Here is a 26,759-nt window from a genome sequence, read left to right on the forward strand (position 1 = left end):
GCACAGAGCCCGATGCGGGGCTCAAACCCACAAACTGTGAGATCATGACCTGAGCCAAAGTCAGACACTCAACCGACTGAGCCACCCAGGCGCCCCTCAACTTAGCCTTAATTGGGGCCAAAGTTGAAGATCCAACAACTCATGGGCCACTGTTTTCATTTATTTATTTTTATTGAGCCATTATTTCTAAAATGATTACATGTGCTGGGGACTGCCTTAAGAGCTTTGTAGAAATCAACTCATTGAATCATTGAACAACTCTCTGAGACTGGAACTTCTGTTATCCTCATTTGAGAGAAGGTACACCTAAGATACAGAGGGGTAATTGTCTGCGGTAAGCAGAATTAAATCCTAAGATGCTCCTGAAGATTCCTGCCCCATGGTGTACACACCCCATGCATCCCCTTCCTCTTGAGTGTAGGCAGGACTCGTTGATATAATGGATGACATTCTTGTGGTTAGGTGACATTATATGGCAAAGATGAAGTGAGTTTACAGATACCATGTATGGTCTGTCATCAGTTGAGTTGGAGTTCATCAAAAGGGAGATTATCTTTGGCCGGCTGACCTAATCAGGTGAGCTCTTTAGAAACCTACTCAAGTCTTTCCTGAGGTTAGAGATTCAAAGCATCAGAAATGGTCTTCTTTTGGCCTTGAAGAAGCACACTGCTGTGTTGTGGGGAGGGCGTGTCGCAGGGAGCGGCAGGTGGCCTTGAGGAGAGAGGTCCCCGGTTTTACAACTGCAAGGAATAGAATCCTGTCAGCAAACAACGATCGGGTTTAAAAGTGGAGCCTGAGCCTCAGATGAGATCGCAGCCTTCTGAGACCCTGAGCAAAGGACCCAGGTAATACCAAGACTGCATTCTTGACCTACAGAAACCGAGATGATGAACGTATGTTGTTTTAAACAGCTAAGTCCGTGGTAATTTTTGATGCAGCAATAGAAAACTAATAGGGTCACATTGCTAAGGAGTGACAGAACTGGGGTTTGGCCCCAGGGAGCCCAGGTACAGAGTACACTGCCTTGTGTGATCACTCCTATCCAGAGGGCTCTTTGAACAAGTAATTGAATGGATGCTTTTTTAAAGCTTCTTTTCTGTCCCACATGACCACAAGGTGTACATTCTACTATGATGTTCTGCTTCATAAATCCACTTTTATGGGCAACTCAGAAATTAATTTCTTCAAGTTCTCTTTTTATCTTTTCCCCCAGATTAAAAAGCTGATAGGTATATACATACCCCCACACAGTTATATGTACATATAACAATTACTCACATAATATATATTAAAACTTGTTTTATTAAAAAGGCAGATTTTTTCCCCTGTATTGTGAACTAATATTAATGTTCCTTTTCTAATCTCTTTGGTGTAAAATTGTTTTTAGAGTCTGTAAATAAAGCATTTGCTGAAAGCTCCATGAAGTATTGTGGAAAGCTTATTTTTCTTGATTCAGTTTTAAAAAGATATGGAATATTTTAAAACTCGGTAGTTTAATTAATGACATTCATCTTGAGCTTTTTAACCTTCAGAATTTACAGTTTACCTTACATTCACAATCATGAGATGGAATTTATTATTTTTCATTTTACCTTTATCTACTTTTAAATGTGTGGATGGCAAATGAGAGCTGCTTAAAGCAGTGAGGAGGACATAGCAGGAGTGTATATAATCTTTGTGGGCACTAAAAACTCTAAGGAAAAACTAATAGGTATTTATTAAGTTTTGTTGTAAGCATTAATAATTTTTTAATGTTTATTTATTTATTTTGAGAGAGAGAGGAGGGGGGCAGAGGGAGGGACAGAGAGAATCTCAAGCAGGTTCCACACTGTCAGCATAGAGCCTGATGTGGGGCTCACACTCACGAACTGTGAGATCATGACCTGGGCCAAAATCAAGAGCCAGACAGACGCTCAACTGACTGAGCCACCCAGGTGCCCCTGTACACATTAATAATTAATGGATCTGAATGATTAAGGATTATTAAGCTTCTTACGTGAGCTGGAATCCAGACTTTTTAAAGAATGTTCCATTTTAGAATGTGAAATAAACTGACAGAATTGCTTTTATCTTGACTGCCCTGTTAAATACCAAGAATTGTTACCAGAACATGATGCTGTGAGGGTAGATCAGTCATTAGGCGACCTGGATCCATCTTGGGTCTTCCACTGAAAATCTTTGTTACTGGAGACACCTGGTTGCCTGTTGTACTCTGTGTAGGACAGGTATATTTCTCTCTGTGATGGTGATAATATCTGCTCTATATCACTTAGCTGTTAGTTCTGAAGATCAAACAAGGTAATATACTTGAGACATTTTTGAACGTAGGGGAAAGCTTAACTTTCAGTCTTTGCCTTTCCAGATAGAATATGTTAATTGTTTTCTTGGGGCAAAATGAGAACTTGAACTGCTCTTTACCCAGGGCAATCCACAAAATGTCTTCCCCACGATCCACTGCTGCTTTCCCTGTGGGCAGGATGCTTGAGGCAAATTACTGAATTTTGTTCATCTTTCTGTTTTTCATCATCCTGGCCTCTAGTACCTACTGATAAAGAAAATTTTCTGATCCTGATTGGCTGCCACTTTAAAAATTGTTGGAATCCGTTGACATTTGCAGAATAATTTTGCTGACTCAGACGTTTGAGAACATAATAAAGGTTAGCATCTCTGTAGTTTCATGGGAGATATCGGTAGCAGGATACAGGTGACCTACTCGCTCCCTTTCCCCTGTCCCCTCCTCACTCCCTTTTCTCCGTGTTCCATTGCCTTATATACCGTCTGCTGTGCAAGGTATCATCTCCTGTGTGTGCTATTCTTATATGTTGCATTTGTACACATCATACAGATGACATAATCACACATAAGGATATCATCTTATGTATTGTCTTAATCTTCCTAAGGAAGAGGTAGATGCTTCTCTGCTGCTTTTTTTTTCCTTCCAAGTTTTTATTTAAATTCCAGTTAATTAACATACAGTGTAATACTAGTTTCAGGTGTAGGATTTAACCTTTCATCACTTACGTAGAACACCCAGTGCTTTTTTTTTTTTTAAACAAAACTCTCTACACTGAAGTACTTTTCATGACTTCCCAATGAAATCTGATGTACTTTCAAAGCTCTTAATTCTTGTGTGCTTATGGCATTTGATAACAAGGAATAAGAGCGTAAAAAAGGGAGAGAAAAGACATTGGCCCTTACTTTTCCAGGTAATTTTTCACGGCAGTGATGCTGTGGTCTTTGTTGAAGCTTATAAAGTTAAATGGATATGGGGCACCTGGCTAGCTCAGTTGGTAGAGCATGCGACGCTTGATCTCAGGGTCGTGAGTTCAAGCCCCATGTTGGGCGTAGAGCTTACTTAACTAAATGAGTAAGTAAATAAATACATACATACCAAATTTTAAAAGGTAAAATGTTGTGTTACTGAAGAAGGCTATTCTCTGAGAAACCAGTTCAATGACCCCCAGAAGTTGGCTGACAAATCCTAAAGGATCTGTCCATTGATTTCCTCAAGGCTACTGGTTAGACTTCCTAAAAATTTGACTGAAAATACATATATAGAGACATGGGGTTTATTAAGATAGGCACATTATGTTTTATATTTTACATTAAATTATGACATTTTCAATTGAAAGTTTTCAACACTTTTTTTTTTTTTGCTTAGAAATAATTGAAAAGTATAGCACAAGCAAATAAATAAAATTCACCTCTTAAGGACTCAGCATTTAATCAGTTGTGTAATTTGATCCCTTAATTACCTGTGATAGGACAGATTTGTTGGACACTAGGATTTGACACAGGAATTTAAACAGAATGATGTACCAGTTTAACCAATTTGAAATGGGCATTTTTTAGCTTCAAAAAAGGCTTAAATTCCTTTTTAAAGAATTGTTGTTCTTTCATTCCTTATCCCCCTTGCCTTGCTTCATATTTTCTTGATGGCATTTATTACCAAATCTGACACATTATATTTAAACAATTTTTTCATGTTTATTTGTGTTTGAGAGAGAGAGAGACAGAGTGCGAGCAGGGAATGTGCAGAGAGAAAGGGAGACGCAGAATCGGAAGCAGGCTCCAGGCTCCGAGCTGTCGGCACAGAGCCCAACACGGGGCTCGAACGCAGTAACTGCGAGATCATGACCTGAGCCGAAGTTGGACGCTTAACTCAGTGAGCCACCAAGCGCCCTCTGACACATTATATTTTTACTTGTTTCATTACTTTCTCCCCCAGATAGACTCTGTGCTCCAAGGCTAGCAACTTGGTTTGGGTAATGGCTGATGTCCCCAGTACCTTTAACAATGCCTGACCCATAGTAGCAAATACTCACTAAAAATTTGTCTAGTGAGGGAATGAATGTCCGTAGCATCAACTGCCTTCTAAAAACAAACTTTGGAAGATATGCTTTTTACCATTATGAGTCTATGAGACTCTCCAGATTTGAATTATTTGTAAACGAAAGGAGATTGGCCAGAATCAAAGTGTTCACGGCCATGTTGCTGGATACTCACACAGTGAGAGTTTCAGAAGTAAATTTATGAGATAAATGTAGTGGCAGTCTTCAGCAAGGCAAGAGTGATTTCTAAAACTGAATATTTTATTTTTCTGTTCCTCACAAAAATTTGGATCTAAATGCAGGGCCGCCAGCCTCGTGAGGGGACCACATACCCTGTGTGGCTGGTAGTGATGTGTTAGCGATTGCTGCCAGAGGCCACTGTCTTGGGAGGGGGCCAGAGAGAGAGCCCAAGAACCTCGGTGTCCAAGACTAAAAGCTTAAACTCCACACTATTATGTTCAAAAGGGAACTCCTGGAGAACCGACCAAGATTTAGGAACTGACATATGAATTTGCAGGCCCTGAAACCTGCTTTTGTTGGCACGCTCAAGGGTGAGTATGCCTTTTAAGGCAAAACTTGCCCGAAATCAAGTTTAGTAGGATGATAAAACTGAATGCCCAGTTCTGGGTGTTTTTTTTTAAAAGAAGTGTAATGGCGGTGCAGGCTGCAATACTTACCAGTATAACTGCTCCCTGTGGCAGATGTATGAAGGAAACCATAGTAAAACCAGAGGCTCCCCTCATGAGCAGGCCGTCTATTGCCAGAGAGCATGTGTGGTGAGGAGTATCACGTGAGGGGGTCTGGCGTGTTTATTTCCAGGAGAGGAGCAACCTGTGGGGAGACCTAAGCATTTGATGCCTCTGGCCAGTTCCCCAGCCAGTTCTTGGATGAACATTTGCAAGACCTACCTCAGTGACTCATTTTTCTTCCATCCAGGTCTCTCCAGCAACTTCTCTGGCTTCTGATCAGCACTTTGTTTCTTTATGTATTTTGCTATGTGCAGCCTGGCTCTCTTTATAGGTCTTCTAGGCCTGGGAGGGGATCCTGACCCAAGGAAGCATTTTTTTCTTCTCAAAGGACAAAAGTACTACTTAGTTTCTGAAATTAATCAACTAGTTAATTTAAACTGTATAGAAGTAGGGGCGCCTGGGTGGCTCAGTAGGTTGGGCGTCCGACTTCGGCTCAAGTCATGAACTCACTGTCCGTGGGTTCGAGCCCCACGTTGGGCTCTGTGCTGACAGCTTGGAGCCTGGAGCCGGCTTCGTATTCTGTGTCTCCCTCTCCCTCTGCCCCTCCCTGGCTCAAGCTCTGTCTCTGTCTCTCTCAAAAACAAATAAACATTAAAAAAAAATTTAAACTGTATAGAAGTATAAAAAGTGAAAGTTGATTCCCTTTTTCTCCTGTACTCGATCTATAAACACACACACATCCTTTGATCGGACTTTTCTACTTCTAGAAGTTTATTCTACAGAAGAACTCTGGTAACTGCACAAAGATTTATATGCAGGACATTCACAGTGTTGCTTATGGAAGTGAAAAATGAGAAGTTATTTGAATGTCTGTCAGTGACTCCTATTCCAGGGTCCTCTTTGAGCAAAGATAGGGCCCAAGCCTCACAGGAGATAGAAAGAGCATGATTGCTCTGTGTTATCAGATCAGCTTATTCACAGGGTGTCGAGAACGTGAGCTTCTCTTCCTGGTCAGTGATTCCTTCCAGGCCTTGGTATGGATGATTAAAACTGCAGCCGTGTGATCTGTCACCTGTTTGACCATAATTTGGGGGGTAAAATAGTGACCAGTGTCCACAAATACTCTTGAATGCTTTGGCTCAGTATGGCTCTTTAATACATTACTCAAATCTCTCCTTTTGTGACTTTATGTCTTTGTTGCCTGTAATACAGCCTTTGTCAGATTCTTCCCCAGACCTTTCCCCAAGGGGGGCTTAACTAGACTACATGGAGCCCTGCCTTGGATTATGACTAATTTTGCTTACTTTTTTTGATTATGTGTTTTGTTCCTCTTCTCTTATCATACCTTTGGCACGGGGAGGGGTCCTGGAAGAGGGAGTATATGTGAGGAGCATGGTCTTAGTTGCACCCATAACTGGTTTTGGTCAAACTGCTTTTGGTGTTGGTGGCAACATATGAGCATCTTGTAATTTCTCCATCCTTATTTGTCTTTTTCATTATGTTTTGTTTGTTTGTTTTTTGTTTTCAATAAGGTCTTGGTGACCTATAAAATTTCTCCTGAATTCATTGGCATTCCGGATTTCCTTTATAACTTACCATGATACACTCCCCTTCTTTGGTGCAATGAATTCTTCCTTTGATCTGTGCCTGCTCGTACTGTGTTTTGAATGACCGGTTAAATAAATTATGGCCCAGCTATTCTGTGTAATTAAAAATGTCTATCAGGGTGCCTGTGTGGCTCAGTTGGTTGGGTGTCCAACTTCAGCTCAGGTCATGATCTCACAGCTCATGAGTTCAAGCCCCACGTCAGGCTCTCTGCTGACGGCTGGGAGCCTGGAGCCTGCTTCAGATTCTGTGTCTCCGTCTCTCTCTGCCCCTCCCCTGCTTGTGCTCTTAAAAAAAAAAAAAAGTTACCTCTACGTATTGACATGGAAGGCTATCTTTAGTGAAAAACAAGTTGCAGAGTAGCATATTTAGAGAAAGCGCTCTTTTATTAAAAAAAAAATAGATAAGGGGCGCCTGGGTGGTGCAGTCGGTTAAGCGTCCGACTTCAGCCAGGTCACGATCTCGCGGTCCGTGAGTTCGAGCCCCGCGTCAGGCTCTGGGCTGATGGCTCGGAGCCTGGAGCCTGTTTCCGATTCTGTGTCTCCCTCTCTCTCTGCCCCTCCCCCGTTCATGCTCTGTCTCTCTCTGTCCCAAAAATAAATAAACGTTGAAAAAAAAAATTTTTTTTAAAAAAATAGATAACAAAAACCCCACATACGACAAATACTAAACTTACGAACCAGCTTTGTGTGTATATAACATATATAGATAATGCATCAAAAAAGGTCTGCAGGATTACAGCCCAGACCAGTTAGAGTGGTTATTTCTGAGGAGTTGTTAAACCACAAATTTTTACTGTTTTGAGGGTCATGGAACTTTTTGTGAATCCAAATGATAAAAAAACTTACCCTATCAAAATATGTGTATATACAGTTGGCCAGTGAACAATGTGGTGTAGGATGCTGACCCCACACACAATCAGAAACTCATGTGTAGCTTTTGGCTCCTTAAAAACTTAACTGATCCCCTCTTGGCCGGAAGTTAAATACATTATATACTCTGTTTTTATAATAAAATAAGCTAGAGAAAGGAAAATGGTATTCAGAAAGTCATAAAGGAGAGAAAATGCATTTATAGTGTGATAAAAAATCCATGTGTAAATGGACCTGTGCTGTTCAACCCATGTTCAAGGGGCCTCTGTACGTACAGAATATTCTGCCTACGATTTTCGGGAATCCAGGGCCTCCTCTGATAACTGCTCCCATCCAGCCAATGTGTATTGGCATTACGGTCTAATTAATATCAATCCTCGTTCATTTTTTTCTGTAAGTACCGAGGAAACCCCTCAGTTTTGCCTTCATTGTAATGATGTCTGTTGAGCTCCTACAGCAGTACTTTGAGGCCACTGTAAGGGCAGTGGAAGGGACACTGTTTCCGTCAGCCAGAGGGAAATTTGTTAATATAAGAGAGGTTTTGGTTATACCTCCTTGAACTTCTTTTTTAAAGACGTGTGCTATCCAAATCATTCTCCTAAATCCTAAGAAGGCAGTTTTACTGTATATTAAGATAAGTGGGACTGACTAATGTCTTTTAAGGCCAAATATATATGAGAATTACATTTTTATGTGCCATCCACACCCATATACATATATACACATACACATAATTTACAGTAAATTGGGTCCTCAAAACAATCAGTATTTGGGAACATAATTTTACCATTTTAAATTATTATAGAGGCCAGTGGTATTATATGTTTATGTATATAGTATATTATTGGTCTTAACTATGATTGATTTTAGTGACAGAAATTCCAATTATGAATGGTTTCTGTAGACAAACCGGCTTTACTTTTCAATATCTGTTTGGCACACCTTCCGGAAGTGCTTTGGTCAAAGTACGGAGTTGTCTATGTATGTTTAGCATGAAGCTCAGTAAGTAACTAAGAGCGTGTTTTGCCCCTACAAAACTCAGATATTTATTTACTATTTACATTTCTAGCTACCAAGTGAAGGCCACAAAGCTATCCCTTCTGAAACTGAACCTTAACTTATAGTATTTTATCAGCCTTTATTACACGGTATGTGTCAAAGACATTTGTGTGTTTAGTATCTAAGATGATTTATAATGTTCTGAACTCTGGAGAGGAACCCCAAGGCCTCCCTACCTCATCTTTGGCTACGGTATAAAAGTATCTCTCAGGGGTGCCTGGGTGGCTTAGTCAGTTGAGCATCTGACTTGGGCTCAGGTCATGGTCTCAAGGCTCAGGGGTTCAAGCCCTGCATTGGGCTCTGTGCTGACAACTCAGAGTCAGTGCCTGTTACACTGCCAAAGTTGGTTGCCTAGGCTTTATATATGGTCTTTCCTGAGAGCAGCACCACCCCAACTGTACCAAACACAGCACCCAGATCTTGGTTTCCAGATAGGTTTTTAATAAAGGATCCAGGGCTCCTTGGAGAAATGAGTAGTTCAGGGCTGGGGCAGAGAGAATAGAAGCTGAGTCTGGAGTATCTCTTAAGAGTAGACTTATCTTGGGGCACCTGAGTGGCTCATTCGGTTAAGCATTTGACTCTTGATTTCCACTCAGGTCATGATCTCATGGTTCATGAGATTGAGCCCCCCCAGGGGGCTTGGGATTCTCTCTCTCCCTCTCTCTCTCTGCCCCTCCCCTACTTGTGCTTGTTCTGTCTCTGTCTCAAAATAAGTAAACAAACTTAAAAAAAAAAAGTATATCTATCTCGATGAGCAATGAGAAATGTACAGAATTGTTGGATCATTATATTATAACCTAAAACTAATGTAACACTGTATGTTAACTTATATTTAAATTTACAAAAAGGAATAAATGGGATTTTATATATTCTCAAGGTATCTCCCTATAGAATAGCAAAATACTTGTTCATTACAAAGGGAAAAATAGTAACTCTACAGGGGAGGAGCCTGGCAGGCACCACCTTAATAAGAGATCAAAGTTATCTTCATCAGTAGTGGGACAATTAGAACTGTGTACCACCTGATAGGATGCATTGGGAAACACAACTTCACTTCTGTGATAGTCCTGCCAAGGATGCATAGTCTATATCTAATCGTGCGGAAACACACACTTAAGTTGAGGGATACTCTACAAAGTAATTGGCCTGTAATCTTCAAAGTGTCACAGTCAAGAGAATGAATAAAGGTCAAGAGAAGACTGAAAAACTGTTCCAGATTAGAAGAGGCTAAACAGATATGGCAGCTAAATGTGACGACTAATTCTGATTTGGATCCTTTTTCTGTAAAGGACATTGTTGGAGCAGTTGGTAAAATTTGATTGGGTTCTGAGGACTAGAAGGCAGTAATGCATCAATGTTAATTTCCTGATTTTGATGGCTATCTTATTTAGGAGACTATCTTTGTAGGAAATACATATTAAAGCAATGTTCGTAAACTTCTTAGTTTCAGGACGCCTTTACACTCTTAATATATTGAGGGCCCCAAAGAGCTTTTGTTTATGTGGCACAGAGTTATCAATGTTGGTTATGCTACAAATTCAAACTGACTAATTAAAAAATTATTTAATTCATGTAAGAATAACAGTAAACCCATTACATATTCATATAACATTTTTAAGCAGGAAAAATAACTATATGTTCTGAAACAAAACAAAATTCAGTGACCAGAGTGGAGTTGTTTTACATGTTTGCAAATCTCTTTAATATGTGGCACAGTAGAAAGGAGTTAGTTACATTTGCATATCTCCTGCATTTAGTCTGCTGTGATGTTAGTTTGGTTAAAGTAGAAGAAAATCTGGCTTTACATGGTAATGTAGTTGGAAAATAGGAAGTGATTTCAATAGCCTCTTGAGGTAATTGGATATCCTTTTTTGGATATCTAAAAAAGATATTGGATATTCTTCTTTGATACTACATCAGAACTCCTTAAGTGGAGGTTTCTTAAAAGTTAGCTGCAATGTGGAGTCTGAAAACATATCAATGTATCTTCAGACTCAGTTACTTTGAAATCCATTTGTCTACCTCGCACTTTGAGTAGATCTTTTATCTATTATGATTTAGTAACTGTGTGTAGTGACCAAAATCAGACAAAACTGGTTCCTGAGTTTTACACATGTCATAAATGTTGACCCAGCACAAATAAAAATCACACCTACTAATCTCACTCCCATCCCAATCTTACGCTTAAAATCGTCTCTCTCAAGCACATGAAGGTAGCTACAAGTTTTCCAAAATTCTGATTTTCATTTAAAAGCTCAAATTTTATCATGGGCGACAAATACTGTTGATTTTCTTTTCTTTTCTTTTTTACTTATGTTGAGAGAGAGATCACGCACGAGCCAGGGGAGGGGCAGAGAGAGAGAATCCCAAGCAGGCTTTGCGCTGGATCTCAAGAAACTTGAAATCATGACCTGAGCCGAACTCAAGAGACGCTTAACTGACCGAACCACCCATAATGCCCCTGTTGGTTGTTTTTCTTAAAGTGACAAACTCACTTCATTTTTTAAAATGTCTGCCAAATCTGAATAAGCATAGTTTTTATGTCCATTCTTTCATGTAAAATGGTATAGTATGAAAACGGTCTGATTCAGTTTGCACGACTCAATTGCACAAATGCTTCTCCCCAAGACACCTGTACACAGAGAAAATGTGTTATGCATACTTTTTGTCACACAACACATTAAAAAGATGTGTACTCAAGGGTAGAGATTTAATAAAATTAGTGGTTTTACTGCTAAGGTATATTCTTTTTTTTTTTTTTTAATGTTTATTTTGAGAGAGAGAGAGAAAGAGAGAGTTCATGCACGCATGTGTGTCGGGGAGGGACAGAGAGAGAGAGACATAGAATCCAAAGCAGATCATGACCTGAGCCGATGTTGGTCGCTTAAGGGACTGTGCCACCCAGGTGCCCCTCAAGGGACATTCTTAAACAAAACTGACTTTTTCTTTCTTACTACAGGTATGTAAAGGATATCATGAGGTGTCACTGCTTTAATTCACGTTAAGGTTTTAGCACTTTCACCCACCATTGCTTTTGTGCCATCACTGAAGCTTGCAGATAATTAACGTCTGAGTATTTTTGACTCTCAGGGACCCATAAAATCATGGACCACGCTTTGAGAACCACTATATGGAAGTATTTATGGGTGATGGATTACATCTTGTTAGCAGCTGAATCTGACATGGTTCAGGGAAGAAACTTACTTGTACACTGTTTGCTACTTTCCTCTGCTTGAAATTACTTCAAAATTAAAAATTGCCTTTTGGATGTTGAAAACTGAAATTTATGGGAATAATCATTTGCAAGTTTCGGCAGTATAACGGTACGTTCTTATGCAGATTAAATGATGTAATGCCACTTGGAGTTCTTGGCAGGTAGCTGATGTTCAGTCATTGATAACTCTAATAGTTATTCCTCCTGTTTAGTTGGTAGAATATGAACTGCAACCCTATGCATTTTTTTACATGGTACCTTTGGGTTCTTTAGGGCATCTTAGACTCAGGCTGATCTGTGCCAAGTGTTTATCCTTAGTATTAAAAGGAGACTCTAAATCAGGCATTTTTTGCTTTCATTTTGGTTTAATATGTGAAAACTATGTTCTTTTAACAATTTAAATGAAGAGGGGTTTTTTTGTGTGTGTGTTGAACAGAAAAGATGGTTCTACTCTTGGCAAAATGTCGTTGAACTATATTTATCTTCAAAGTGTTAATTGCCATAAAGTAAATATTCATTTCAATAGATGATATTTTAAATTTTATGGTAATTTTTTCAAAAGTTCTTTTTTTGTTGTTGTTAAGAAACAAAAGCAACTGTTAAGCTTCCTTTTTCTAAATACCAAAATGAGAGACCCAGATCTTGAAAAGAATACTTTTTTCCTGTGGCACGATTTCAAAAAACCAGAATGGAATCTCATGAGAACAGAGTGACAGGTTAAAATAAAAAGTAGTTACTTAAAAAAAAAAACAAAAAAAAAAAAACAAAAAAAACCCAGTAGCTCAATCAGAATTTTTAGAAGAAAGGTACTGTGTGATATTTGACTTCTAATTCATTTTCGTGATCTTTCTTTTTGAAAGATGAAAGGAGGAATGTGTGGTGGGTTACACATATATCTCTCTTGCTTTGCCGACTTGGTTTTTAGTTCACAGCTGTCCTGCATGGAAAATTGGTCAACTCTGGCCCAAATCTCATTGGTAATAATTTCATTTTTCAAGCCAACAAAGAGAAGTAAGCTACCTCAAGAAAAAACTTGATTAACTAAAAAATAAACATTTTTTTTTTTATGATTTTAAAAAATGGTGAGACATAATTACAAGGACAGTGCCTCTGACGGAACTCTATGAAGACTCTTTTAGCTCTGAGGTGGGATAGTTTATTAACCAGATTTCTAAAGCAAATGAATAAAACCATTGTGTCCTCTCTCCCTAGAGCTGCGTGTCTAATCAGACTCTAACTCAGAAGTCTCTCCTAGCCGGCCTGCCTCTCTCCTTGGGGCCTCCTTTCTCATGGGACTAAAGCACCAGCTGCTGTGTTCTCTCCTTGCCGCCTGCCACTTTCTTATAGCAGGCTGTGTGTCCTGTCCTCTGCCACTAGCATTTCCTTCCTGAGCTACAAGTGTGATCTTGTCACTTTCCAGTTTAATAGCCTTATTATACGGCTGCCTTCATAGGTGTGTGGCCTCTACATTTTCATAGCACCTCCCCTACCTGCCCCTTAGAGGGGCCCACACTTGGTTTAATGCTCTGCTCTTGCCATCTTGAAATTCTTAATAATTTTTGAACAGGGGGCCCCACAAATTATGTCATTAGTCCTGTTTGTTATCTTGGCACATAAATCCTCTACCAGCTTCCTTCTACAGGGTATTTTCTTTCCTCTTCTCCCTGTGCATGACATACTCCAGCCACAGGGGTTCTGAAAACATGCTTTTCCTTTCCTCCACTTTCTACCTCTGCCTGCTTCTTTCTCCCACTTCTTTGCATGGCCAGTTCCTACACAAGGACTCAACACAAATGTCCTGTTTAAAGCCCCACTCTGCAAGAGTGAGTTGCTTTCTTCTGTTGCTCTTTGTTCCTATTTATTAGAACATCAGTTGGGTTCACACATATCTCTTGCGCCAAATACAGCCTGTTCGAGAGGATCTGTTATACTCGGAGTAAAGTCTGACATGGGGAGACTATTCAGGGTGTACTTCATGAATTTACTTAGTCAAAACGTATCTGTTCAGCACCTATTGTGAATCAGGTGTTGTTGGGTTCTGAGGATATGGTGGCAAAGAAAATCCCAGACACGGACGCTGCTCTCCTATCTGACAACGTAGGGAGTGAGAGGAGTTGTCTGATGGCAAATGCTTATGGCCCCTGACCACGTGAATGAGCAGAGTGCTAAGGTTTTTGGGTCTTAGTTTAGAGTGGGGAATCTCCTGCCTTCTTGACTGGTGGTGGTGGTGGAGGATTGTTACAAGCACAGGCATACCAGAGGATCTTGCTTTTGGAAGCCATCCTTGGTTCATTTTGTGACATTACAGAAAGGCTGGATTGTCAGCAGGGTCCTAGGGTTCTTTCATCACATCTGATGTGGTAGTGGTCATGAAACCATGGTGCAGCTTCTAAGCATTAAGATAGAAAAACCACCGATTAAACTGGCATGCCATAACTCGTATGGCATCTTGATTTCAAAGACAAAACACGAGTAAAAATCTGCATTTTGGAACAGATAAAACGTAATTCAAAGGTTAATTACAGGCAGATTGGGTCAAGGAAATACTTGGGCACCGAAGGCATTGCTAAAAATAGCGTATCATGACCAGTGATTCCATGAATAATATGCTAATAACTCAGTCACTTTTTAAAGTAGGGTGGGATGTGCGTGTGCAGTTTGAAAACAGCTATGCAGCTGATGCAAAGGAGAAAAAATGAATGATACAGAAAATGCCTATGGCAGCCTATGCCATTTAGGGAAAACAACTGTATGTGATGTGGTTGTCTTTGTCAATGTTGGCAGATATAAAAAAAGATAACATTTGTAGACTTTACAGGTTTGTAAAACACATTCTCATGTACTCGCAAGAACTCTGCAGGGTGAGTGTTATTTCTTGTAGGAAAGGGAATTCCTGCAGGTTAAAAGGCTTGAGTGAAGGGCCCTCAGCCAACAAGTGGCTGAGGTGGTTCTCAGGTCCAGAGCTTCTAACTGCATCCCATGCTTTGTTGAACAAATTCTGTTTTGGTCAGCTCAGGCCGCCATAACAAAATATCATAGTCTGTGTGTGTGTGTATGTGTGTATTTTTTTTTAATGTTTATTCTTGAGCGAGAAAGACAAGAGCATGAGTGGGGGAGGGGCAGAAAGAGAAGGAGACACAAAATCCGAAGCAGGCTCCAGGCTCTGAGCTGTCAGCACAGAGCCTGACACCGGGCTCAAACCCATGAACCGTGAGATCATGACCCGAGCCGAAATTGGACGTTTAACTGACTCAGCCACCCAGGCACCCCTAATAGTCTGGGTATCTCAAACAACGTGCATTTATTTCTCACAATTCTAAAGGCTGGGAAGTCCAAGATCAAGGTCCTGGCAGTTTCGGTTCCTGGTGAGGGCCTGCTTCTTGGCTTGTTAGATGGCTGCCCTCTCACTGTGTCCCCACATGGCCTTTCCTTGGTGCATGCATGTGGGGAGAGAGCTCTCTGTCTTCCTCTTCTTTTTTTAAAATTGTGTTATTTTTGAGAGAGACAAAGCACAAGCTTTAGAGAGAGGAAGACACAGAATCCGAAGCAGGCTCCAGGCTCCAAGCTTCAGCACAGACCCAATGTGGGGCTTGAACAAATGGACTGCAAGATCATGACCTGAGCTGAAGTCAGACGCTTAACTGACTGAGCCACCCAGGCACCCCTCTGTCTTCCTCTTCTTAATGAGGACTCTACTCCCATCATGAGAACCTCACCCTCAAGACCTCACCTAAACCTAGTTAGTTACCTGCCAAAGGTCCTACCTCCAGATGCCATCGCACTGGGAGGTAGGCCTTCAACATATGAATTTGGGGGCACAAACCTGCAGCCCATGACACTCTGCTTACATAGTATTGGCTACATCATCTGGGAATCTTTAGTAATGTTAGGAATATCTTTTGCATTTTTCTCACCTCAAAACATAAAATTCAGATGTTTCCATTGGCAGGCCTTTTTCTTTTCCTTGAGTGTGGAAAATAAACATCCTTATTTGAAAATGTCTTCAAAGGTGCCTTGTCCAAGGGTCTACAATATTTGAACCAAGTGTAGAACTCAGAGCTTTCAAAAGAATGGGATCTATTCATGTGCTATCAATAAAATAAATTTGCATGATATACGGTTTTTATTTATTACAGATGGTTGTTCTAGTTAAATAGGCTATAATGAATAAAATATAATAACCTTGGCTTAAAATAAAGAAATACTTGGTTTGGGATGGAATCCTGATGATGCTATGATGAATTTTTTTTATTTGACTCAAAGTGGGTCTCTTCTTATGAGATTAAAATGATCTTGAGAATGTTTTCAAGGACAATGAAAAAAAGAATTGTACCATTATTTGTGTAACATCTCTGATAATTATAATTAAGTGGGTCTTTAAAAATGGAGTCAGATGAATTATTCCCTTCTAAGGCACTATCACCTTTTCTCCATAGCTACCTAAGGGAGGCTTTCTCTGTGGGGAGATATCTCACCCTGAGGGGTAAGGGAAGAGGGAGATGATAAGGCCTGGGGGAAGAAAGGAAAATAGCAAAAGGAGGGAAGTACAATTTAGGGGACATTTTGTTCTTTGTTTTCCCCTTCAAATTCAGAAAGTACAAAAGACTTCTGGTACTTTTTACATTTCTAACTACTCTAAAACATTTTATGTGAAAATGGAGAGGTTCTTCAAAACATGGAGTGTATTTTTATGGTTATAAACTGCATTTAATGAATTTAGATTTAAGGAGCTAAAATTGGTAGTCATTGAATATAGTACTATTTCCCCAAGAGTCGCTCCTCTCCCCTAATTATCTTTTTGAGGACGGGATAGGGAGAGTGGTCCATGACTAAAATATCTTCAACCTTCATCTCTGTGCCCTGAGTTAAGCTCCCGGAAGTACTTTTTTTTTTTTTTTAGATGGGACTGGATGGTTTCATACAACTCTAAAATGTTTCTGTCTCTATGAGAATTATAATCCGACCCATGCAGGACAGAGGAATGGACTTGTTTCTCAATTTATCTTAATGCTTTATAATGCCTAATAGTAAGTACTGTATGTTATTATGTCTCATAATGGACATCTCTTACCACCCTACAGTTTTATTTCTATAGGGAAGAGTTTAAGAAGTACTGAAAAGATGATTTTATTTAAAAAAAAAAATTTTTTTTAACATTTATTTTCAAGAGAGACAGAGACAGTGTGAGCTGGGGAAGGGCAAAGAGAGAGGGAGACACAGAATCCGAAGCAGGCTCCAGGCTTTGAGCTGTCAGCACAGGGCCCGACGTGGGACTCGAACTCACAAACTGCGAGATCATGACCTGAGCCGAAGTTGGCCACTTAACCAACTGAGCCACCCAGGCACCCCGTGATTTTAATAAACCAGCTGTATCAGCCTGGATGTATTTACTCACTCAGCAAACATTTGAGTCACCTCTGTTATGCTCCAGGCATTGTGCTAGGTGCTGTATATACAAAGGTGACAGAGAATGATCCATGTTTGTTAGGAAATAGACTGTTTGCACAATACATTATGCTAAGTTTACTAAGTTTAGAAGGTCTTTAGGAACACAGCTGAGAGAGTAAATGGCTTTACCTTGGAAGAAATGGGAATCATGAAAAGACAGTACACAGGGCTGGTGGCACAACTTGAGTCTTTTTTTTTTTTATGTTTATTTATTTTGTGAGAGAGAGAGAGAGAGAGAGAGAGAGAGAGAGCATGCGAATGAGTGTGCATGCGTGTGCGAGGGGAGGGGGGCAGAGAGCAAGGGAGAGAGAGAATCTGAAACAGACTGCTTGCTTAGTGTGGAGCCTGATGCTGCAGGGCTGGATCCCACAACTGCGAGCTCATGACCTGAGCTGAGGTCAAGTGTCCCACGCTCAACTGACTGAGCCACCCAGATGCCCCACAACTGGAATCTTAAATGATGAAATTTATAATATGGAAAAGATGGGGAAGGGTGAATGCAACAAGAGTTTCATAATGGAAAGTACCTGAAACTTAGGAGAATAGCAGATTGTTTATTTGGAGCAGATGTAGGGACAAAAGAGAACCAATATATTATTTTTGGTTTTATTAATAGAAAAAATTATAAATAATACATGAGTTTATGTAGATTAGACCTCTTTGCTAGCATTCTCAGACCCACTATCCCGATACCCAGGGGAAAAATGAGACAAGTCTTTCCTTTTTTTTTTTTTATTTAAAAAAAAAATTTTTTTTTCAACGTTTATTTTTGGGACAGAGAGAGACAGAGCATGAACGGGCGAGGGGCAGAGAGAGAGGGGGACACAGAATCGGAAACAGGCTCCAGGCTCCGAGCCATCCGCCCAGAGCCCGACGCGGGGCTCGAACTCACGGACCGCGAGATCGTGACCTGGCTGAAGTCGGACGCTTAACCAACTGCGCCACCCAGGCGCCCCTCTTTTTTTTTTTTTTTTTAAATGTTTATTTATTTATTTTGAGAAAGAGAGAGAAATAGACCGTGAGCAGGGGAGGAGCAGAAAGAGGGGGAGAGAGAGACTCCTAAGCAGGTTCCACACTATCACTGCAGAGCCCACGCAGGGCTCCATGTCATGAATCGAGGGATCAGGACCTGATCTGAAACCAGGATTTGGATGCTTAACCAACTGAGCCACCCAGGCGCCCCAAGAGCAGTCTTTCTGAGACCTATACAATTATCCTTAGGGAAAGATTATTTAGGAGATGTGAATCTGTTGAGCAAAATGAAAATAATGATGGCCAGACTTAGAAGGATTTTAAACTAAGACTATTCTGAATATGTTTCGTGACCTTTTAAGATGTGAACCTAATAATGTGATAGTTTTAATATTGAGAGGGTTTAGCAGCATCTTGAGACTACTTATATGTGCAGTTCCTTCTCTGTCAATTCCGGACTTGACCCTACACTAATTTACAGTCCTCTGAATAACCATGTGACTGGAGGAGCACGGCACCCATGCTTGGAAGTAACGGAACGGTTTCAGACAGTGAGGACGCTCATTATTATATAGGTTTGTAGTTACAAGCAATATTTTTTTCTCTGATTCCACAATTGTGGTTGGATGACTTTCGGTGGACTGGTAAATAAAAAGGGAATAATGTTATCAACCCAGCTATTTCTTAGCTTCATTTCCCACAAGCCAGAGCTGATTTTCAGCCTCCATTTCTGGTGAGTTGACTGCCTTGAGCAGCTCATACCACTTGTCAGCTTTTTGCTTTTTAGTTTTTGGTCTCTGCCACTAGGCTGAGAAATAGTGGGCCAAGACCATCCCAGAATCATTCCAATCTGAAAAAAGGGAGGAGGGCATGATTGTATGTGGCCACAATTGTAAGTGGCAGGATGCCAGCCTACCCAGTTTGAAATACCAAGTGGTTTGACAGTAGGAATTATCAACAGTATTGAGTATCTTTGCATAACGGTGTGTAATATTCTAATAATGGCATTCTTTAGTTCTTTAATTTCTTTAACAATTTACAACCACAAGATTTTACTGTGAGACACTGAGTAAATGGAGGGCCTGGAGGGAATGCCACATTGTCATCCTTCATAAATTTAATTGAAACATTTTATGTAACCCCAGTGAAAACTGACTAAACAAGTAAGGATAACCAATAAACTTTTGAAAAAGAATAGTAATGAAGGAGCATTGTACCACTAGAAATATTAAACCTTGTTTTAAAGTTAGTATAATTATAACTAGGGCATTATGAAAGAATAGAAAATAGGACAATAAACAGACTATGATTTTGGAGTCAGAAGCTGATGTGTACAAGTGGTCCAATGGCTTTATACTCCCACCTCGATCAGTCATATGTGGACATCATGGGAAAGGCATGATCTCAGTCCAGGCAGCTCTGTGAAGCCGAGTTAATCCCTAAAGGGGCTGACACCTGAAAGCTCTCTGCTGATGATACTCCAATAGCCAAGGGCAACCAGAATTTCCTGGAAGGGGCAGTTGAGTGCCTATGTCTTTCCATTGCAACATCCAAATTCATTTGTTTGTGTACCTTTATCCTACACTTATAGGGTATTCATTTTAACTTATTACCCAGCTGTCATCCCTTGTGCCTTTGTGGTGGCTGAGGATCAGAGTACTCACAAGTACCTCTCCAGAGGCTTTGATAAAGTTCTTATTCTTCCCTAGCAGTGGGCTGTTGCTGAGTGGTGTGGACTGGTGGTCTTATGAAGAGCCTGGGTTTAGGGAGGTGGTGAAGGAGGAAATGAAGGTTGTATTATGTGTATATGGTACCCACGTCTGTTCCAGGTGCTTTATTACCTCCTCAAATTAGAGGATGTTTGTTCATCTGTGTGATTTCTGTTGGCGGGGTCAGATGAGGGCTGTTAGGTGATGGGAAGGGGGAAGATGCCTAGATTTAGTTCCCCAGTTCCTTCAGGAAGCCAGTTACCTCCCACCTCAGCTTTTAGAATACTCCTCATAATTCTCTTCTGATTGCCTGGACCCCCGTCCCGTCCTATTCTTATGTGCATGCTGCTCTTTCTCTCCAACACAACTTGGCGGTGGTAGTGGGGACAGTGCATGGAATCCTTAAAGCCTGTCCATGGGCCCGGTCAAGAGCATGCATATCTCATAATCCTGGAAAGGAAATGTGAGGGGAGTTTGCTGGACTCGGGAAATTTTCCTCACTCTCTAGAAGGGACATGTAACAGGATGTCGCATTTCTGCCACTGCACGTTGCTGTCTGTATGGGATGTTTGGAAGGGCAGTGGCTTTCGTGAAACCAGGAGGGGAGCCAGCCTAAGGGAATAAGAGAGGAGGGAGGAAAGACCCTGGATCCTTTGTGATACTGTTGAGCAACTGAACAAAATAGACCCAAGTTCTTGTCTTTACAAAGCTTAATGTGGGGCTGGGGGGAGGGGGAGAGATGATAGCAAATACAGGTATTATTAAGATACATAGTATATTAGAGGATGGGTGGTTAAGTGCCATGGAATGAAATAAAGCTGGGAAGGGGGACCGGGGGTGCTAGTGGAGGAGTGGTTGCATTTTTTTTAAAGGTAGTCAAGGAGGGTTTCCATGAAGAGGTAACATTTGCCTAAAGATCCAACAGACACAGGGATGCAGAAGAGCATTCTAGGCAGAGGGAACCGTAAGTGCAAAAGCCCTGAGTGTGTTTGGGGAGTTTAAAGACTTGCTCGGGGCCTGTGCAGCTAGAACTGGGGACACCCAGGAGAATAGGGAGGTGGAGGTGAGTTCAAAGCAGTGTTAGGCTATCGCGGCTGACTGTGACGCTCACTGTAAGGTTTGTAAGCCAGCTGGAGCTCTGGGGGTTTGGTGGGGGTGGGGTGGGGGGGTGGGGAGATGTGAGCAGACCTACTTTGCAGAAGAAGCTCATGATGTAGGCAGTGGAGCCCAGGAGAAGAACAGCAGTGTTAACTGGAGTAGGACATGATTCAGGGTAATTCAGGGTCAAGTTCAAAATTGTATTTACCTTGAAAAACTTGCATCAGAAGCCATTTTGCTTATCCTAACGTGAGTACAAAGAAAAGCTTACTTGAGGGTTCTTATTAAATAAAATGACATTCTTTCCAAAAGGGTCTCTGAATATTTTTAGCAGCCCATCTATAATAAGACTCTATGTTATAAGACATTCCCCAAATCCTGTGAGATTTAAAAGAGTAAATTTGATTCAGGGGTTGTGAGGTGGCTTTTATTACTGGAGAGAATTTTCCTAAATGTCAGTATATAGCACTGGTGTGGAAACATACTTTGCTTTTCTCAAAATAAATAGATAAGTTTATCTTATTTTATTCCTGAATAAAGTTTTACATTTAATAAAAGGTATCCTTCAGCCTTTTGATTTGGCTCTTTTTTTCTTGTGAATCTGTGGCTCTAATAAGGGCAGTGTTCTTTACTTTCTGGTGATAAATCCTGGGAACCATTTATAATAAGACCTGTTGAACCAGCTATTATAAAATGACAACTGTGTATGTGGCTCTCCATTACATGAACACATATAATAACTCATTTATATTGGAATAGTAAGTGTGCCTTTAACACCAGATACGATATTTTGTAGGTCAGATATTCTCATCTCTAGTTCGTTCATGGGTTCCTACCTAAGGTCAATACTTCCTTGAGACTAAGAAACTGATCTCTCGTGAACCAGCTCTTTAGTGGTGGATCAAGAACGGTGACCTGTGTGGATCAGTGTTGCATACTCTGTGATGAGCCAGCATCAACTTCAAATGAAGAAAAATCTATTTTTTTGGAAGCAGGATTTTTAAATTCTTTTGGATTCTCATCAAGTTCCAAAGAGTAAACATTCTCGGTTACCTGAACTTCACTAAGTGAAGTGAGAACAGGGTTAGTGGAGGAGAGAGGGGACCAACATTTATGGAGTGCCTCTTGTATATCACTAGATACCACATGAGCCTCGAATCTTAAGCTGGGTAGCCTCACCTTCATTTTCGGGAGAGGTTGCTGAGTGAGGCTCATGGAGGAAATGTGACTTGCAAAGCCATTTAGCAAATGGCTCAAAGCCATTTAGCAAATATGTATGAAAGTAAAATTGGTACCCGTGCCTGGGGGACCTCACAGTCCATGCCATCTTCTCAAATGGGCTCATGAGTGAGGGCAGAAGTAAAATTCTGCATTACCTCAGTAAGATCAGTTTCTCCAGAGTCTCATTTCTCAATCTGTTATTTTCATTAGCTCTGTTTGTACCTCAGTAGTCCTGTACAAAGTAGAAAACTGAGTGAGGTCTTTTCTTATGTCACTTTGCAGCTGTATTACTGTGCGTTTTGTGTGGATTCTTTAATGTAGTGGCTATTAACTATTAACCAAGCCTCTAAATTCCATTACGATCATATTAATTTTATTTCCATTTTAAGAAGATGTACTTTTTTTTTTTTAATGTTTATTTATTTTCGAAAGAGAGAGCAAGCAGAGGAGGGGCAGAGAGAGGAGATACAGAATCCAAATCACACTCCAGGCTCTGAGCTGTCATCAGAAAGTCCAATGAGGGGCTCAAACTCATGAACCACGAGACAGGACCTGGGCCAAAGTCAGATGCTTAACCGACTGAGCCACCATGTGCCCTAATAACCAACTGAGCCACCAGGTGCCCTAATAAGATGGACTTTTATATATCACACTTTAAAACATTTTGGAATATAAATCCTTCTTCCTGAAATTATGAAGCATTGCTTGCAATTAAAATCACAAAACCAGTGGTATTTAAAATTGTTTTTTTTTAACGTTTATTTATTTTTGAGACAGAGAGAGGCAGAGCATGAACAGGGGAGGGTCAGAGAGAGAGGGAGACACAGAATCGGAAGCAGGCTCCAGGCTCTGGGCCATCATCAGCCCCTAGCCCGACGTGGGGCTCGAACTCACGGACCGTGAGATCGTGACCTGAGTTGAAGTCGGATGCTTAACCGACTGAGCCACCCAGGCGCCCCAAACCAGTGGTATTTAAACAGTATATAACATTATGATACGAATCATGTTTTATTATTTGTTTTTTATTTTTTTATTGTTTATTAATTTTGAGAGACAGAGACAGAGAGCAAGCAGGGAAGGGGCAGAGCGAGGGGGAGACACAGATTCGGAAGCAGGCTCCAGGCTCTGAGCTCTCAGCACAAACCCCGATGCGGGGCTTGAACTCACAGACCACAAGATCATGACCTGAGCTATAGTCGGCCGCCCAACCGACTGAGCCACCCAGGTGCCCTACATGTTTTATTATTTGTACCTACAGGTCTAAAAAGGAGTCATTACTGATTTATAGAGGAAGAACTGATTAAGGAGCAGTCAGCCAGCTCTGTAACAACATTGGAATTTTTATTGCAGAATTATTGTGTTGACTCTGTATCATCTCTTAGATGGTCTCATGATTGCTTAAAATTATCCTGGTCTAAATTTCATATCGAATTGGACAGGGAAAAGGGTTTGAAAAGATAATATCATCAGTTGTTTTCATCTTAATTGTCATGTTGTAATTCTCCCTCTCTCTCTCCATTTGTGTTTTTTTTTCCCTAGGAGAAAAATTCAAGGTGGAAACAATGACCATTGCTGTTGACTTTGCATCAGAAGATATTTATGATAAAATTAAAACAAGCTTGGCAGGCCTGAAAATTGGTGTTTTAGGTTTGTATCTTTGTCGCATTTATAGATTCTTCTTACATTTACTAATTGACTTTTACTATGATTGTACATTTTCTTTTTGGATTAGGTATTCAGTTGGTAAAATGAGTAGTGAGAAGAAAACGGTCTTGTTATACAATTGATTATTAGATGGCATTAATCTATATACATTTAGGTCTTTGTGTTTTCTATTTTAATGACTATTTTACAATTTTGCTTGTTTTCTCTATTTTCTGTCTCTCATTCTCTGTATGTATTTAGATATGATTCTATCATAATAATTCTTTAGGGTGGGTAATACCCATTTTGACAGGTGAGGAAATGGAGGCCAAGGAAAGTGTTTCTCAACCTTTTGTTTGTTACCACCCTTCTCTCACCCAAAGAGCCCTTTTAGACATTACTTTCTCCTAATCTTCCCTCTCATGAAGTATGTCTTATTTATGTACTGTGTGTATATCTGTGCCTTAACAGACAAAGAATAAGATCTTAAACTACCCACTCCCTGAGCCAGTTTTTGTACCATTGGGATGGATCACCCCAGCTGAGAATATGTGGCTGAGAGTCTTGCCTAAGGTCATGTGAAGACCAAGTAGTAAAGTCAGGATTCTGCCCTCTATTTGTTTTTTCCAAGTCTGCTACTTCATTTTGTTATATCTTGGCTACCTTGCTCTTATTGATTACTAAAAAGAGATGCTTTTGCTAAGATAGGGCAAGTGTTGAACATTATTATGGAAAAGAGTCACCACATTTTAAGGGAAAAAAATGGGCTCTGTGAAGGTACTCATCACTTTTTGAGTCATTTCCAGAAAGACACAGAACATCTAGTACAGAAAAGCTTTGCTTCTTTGCCAAATTTCTTTATCCCACTGCCTAAATTGGTGTGAGCCTGGTTGGTAATTGTCATCATTTTCTTCTGGGGGTTATCGGAGGAGAAAAAAATGAAGAGAAAATAATTAAAAAAAAAAAAGTCTTGGTGCCTAGGTGGCTCAGTCGGTTGGGTAGCTGACTTCGGCTCAGGTCATGATCTCACAGCTCATGAGTTTGAGCCCCATGTTGGGCTCTGTTGTGACAGGTTGGAGCCTGGAGCCTGCTTCAGATTCTGTGTCTCCCTCTCTCTCTCTCTGCCCCTCTCCTGCTCACACTCTGTTTCTCTCTCTCTCAAAAATAAATAAACATTGGGGCGCCTGGATGGCTCAGTCGGTTAAGCGTCCGACTTCAGCTCAGGTCACGATCTCGCGGTCCGTGGGTTCGAGCCCCGCGTTGGGCTCTGGGCTGATGGCTCAGAGCCTGGAGCCTGCTTCCGATTCTGTGTCTCCCTCTCTGTCTGCCCCTCCCCCGTTCATGCTCTGTCTGCCCCTCCCCTGTTCATGCTCTGTCTCTCTCTGTCTCAAAAATAAATAAAAAGGTGTGTTCCTATTTAATAAATAAATAAATAAATAAATAAATAAATAAATAAATATTTAAAAAATTTTTTTTAAGTCTATTTATTTTTGAGAGAGAGAGAGCACAAGCACACACACGGGGGTGAGGGGCAGAGAGAGAGGTAAAGAGAGAATCCCAAGCAGCCTCCACGCTGTCAGCTCAGAGCCCTACTCATGGCTCAGTTCCACAAACCATGAGATCATGACCTGAGCCTAAATCAAGAGTCAGACGCTCTGATTGAGCCCCACATCCGGCTCTGAGCTGACAGCACAGAGCCTGCTTGAGATTCTCTATCTCCCTCTCTCTCTGCCCCTCAGCCCTGTATGTGTGCTTGTGCTCTCTCTCACTCTCTCTCTGTCTCTCTCTCTCTCTCTCTAGATAAATAAATAAATAAATAAATAAATAAATAAACTTAAAAAAAAGTTTCCTAACCTTTCTTTAGTTGAGACCCCACTTCCCCTCCTCATACTGTAAGAGTGGTCTTTTATATAATTTCTGGATAAGACAATAAAAGAAAAGAGTTACATATATGTAGCCTATGTAGTGCCCTTGGACCTGCAATTCACCCTGGCCTTGACGTGCTGTGATTCAGCTCCTGCCTGGTCCCTATCACATAACACCACACCCTGCCTACCCACACCACTACTCTCCCACTTATAGGAGAGCCCATGGCAAAAGGTGAATGGAGACATGGGTGTGGTTTTTGCCCATGTGTCTACATGTTCTTCTCTAAATACATACATTGCCTGGAATCTTTTACAAGTTCCTCCTTCTTAGCCCAGTTCTGGAATACCCAGAACACCACTAACATCTATAAAATTCTTGTCATTTCAAACTTCCTAATCAGCAGCAGCTGTAACTTACTAGTTAGGATAGACATGGCCATGGTCCATTCTCCACCCTTTCAAACTAGTTGTACATGGATAGGGGAATGAAGGCTGGCTTAGGCGCAGAGGTAGATTGAGGATCCCTAATGAGAAGAGATTTGTCTTGAACTTCTATTCTTGGAGAATAATTTTCTTTCAGAAATAGTTCATGATTGTTTAAAGCTTTGTATAACTTTTAGCTGCTTTTCACTGGGTAACTTTGAAACTATAGATACTCTGAGACAATGGTGCTGAAGATGGGAAATGTCAGGCATCATTTTCCCGGAGGGCTGGAGGATTTTAAAAGGCACTCTCAGCTGTTCTTTCCTGACCCAACATATAGAGAGTTTACAGTGTGAGTTTAGGCACAGTAGAGAGATCTGTGAAGGATGAGAGTACAGGGCATGTGGTGCCCAAGCACATTTCCCCACTTCTGGAACCCTAGGTCTTGTGTCTACACCTAAGTCTGTATTTAGACATAAAGACTGATATTTTCCAGGCCTCATATGCTAATGGAACCCTTGTTCTTACAGTCCAGCTCCTTAGTAAATTGCAACCTGTAAGGTAGCAGTTTGTACCCTCTTTATGCTTTCATTCATTTTTTCGTCA

At 40.7% G+C, this 26,759-nt stretch overlaps 1 protein-coding gene across 1 annotated transcript in view; it reads left to right on the plus strand.

The window, feature by feature from the left end:
* HSD17B12 (hydroxysteroid 17-beta dehydrogenase 12) overlaps positions 1 to 26,759 on the plus strand; it is a 166,765-nt gene that overhangs the window by 82,850 nt on the left and 57,156 nt on the right. Inside the window, exon 4 of the mRNA XM_047071063.1 lies at positions 23,758 to 23,865. Within this exon, the coding sequence (XP_046927019.1) occupies positions 23,758 to 23,865 (108 nt within the window). The remainder of the gene's footprint in view (positions 1 to 23,757; positions 23,866 to 26,759) is intronic.

This window comes from Lynx rufus, unplaced genomic scaffold, assembly GCF_022079265.1.
Source record: "Lynx rufus isolate CCGP_SWC_20201006 ecotype Redwood Valley unplaced genomic scaffold, mLynRuf1.p SCAF_9, whole genome shotgun sequence".
NCBI classification, from domain to species: domain Eukaryota; kingdom Metazoa; phylum Chordata; class Mammalia; order Carnivora; family Felidae; genus Lynx; species Lynx rufus.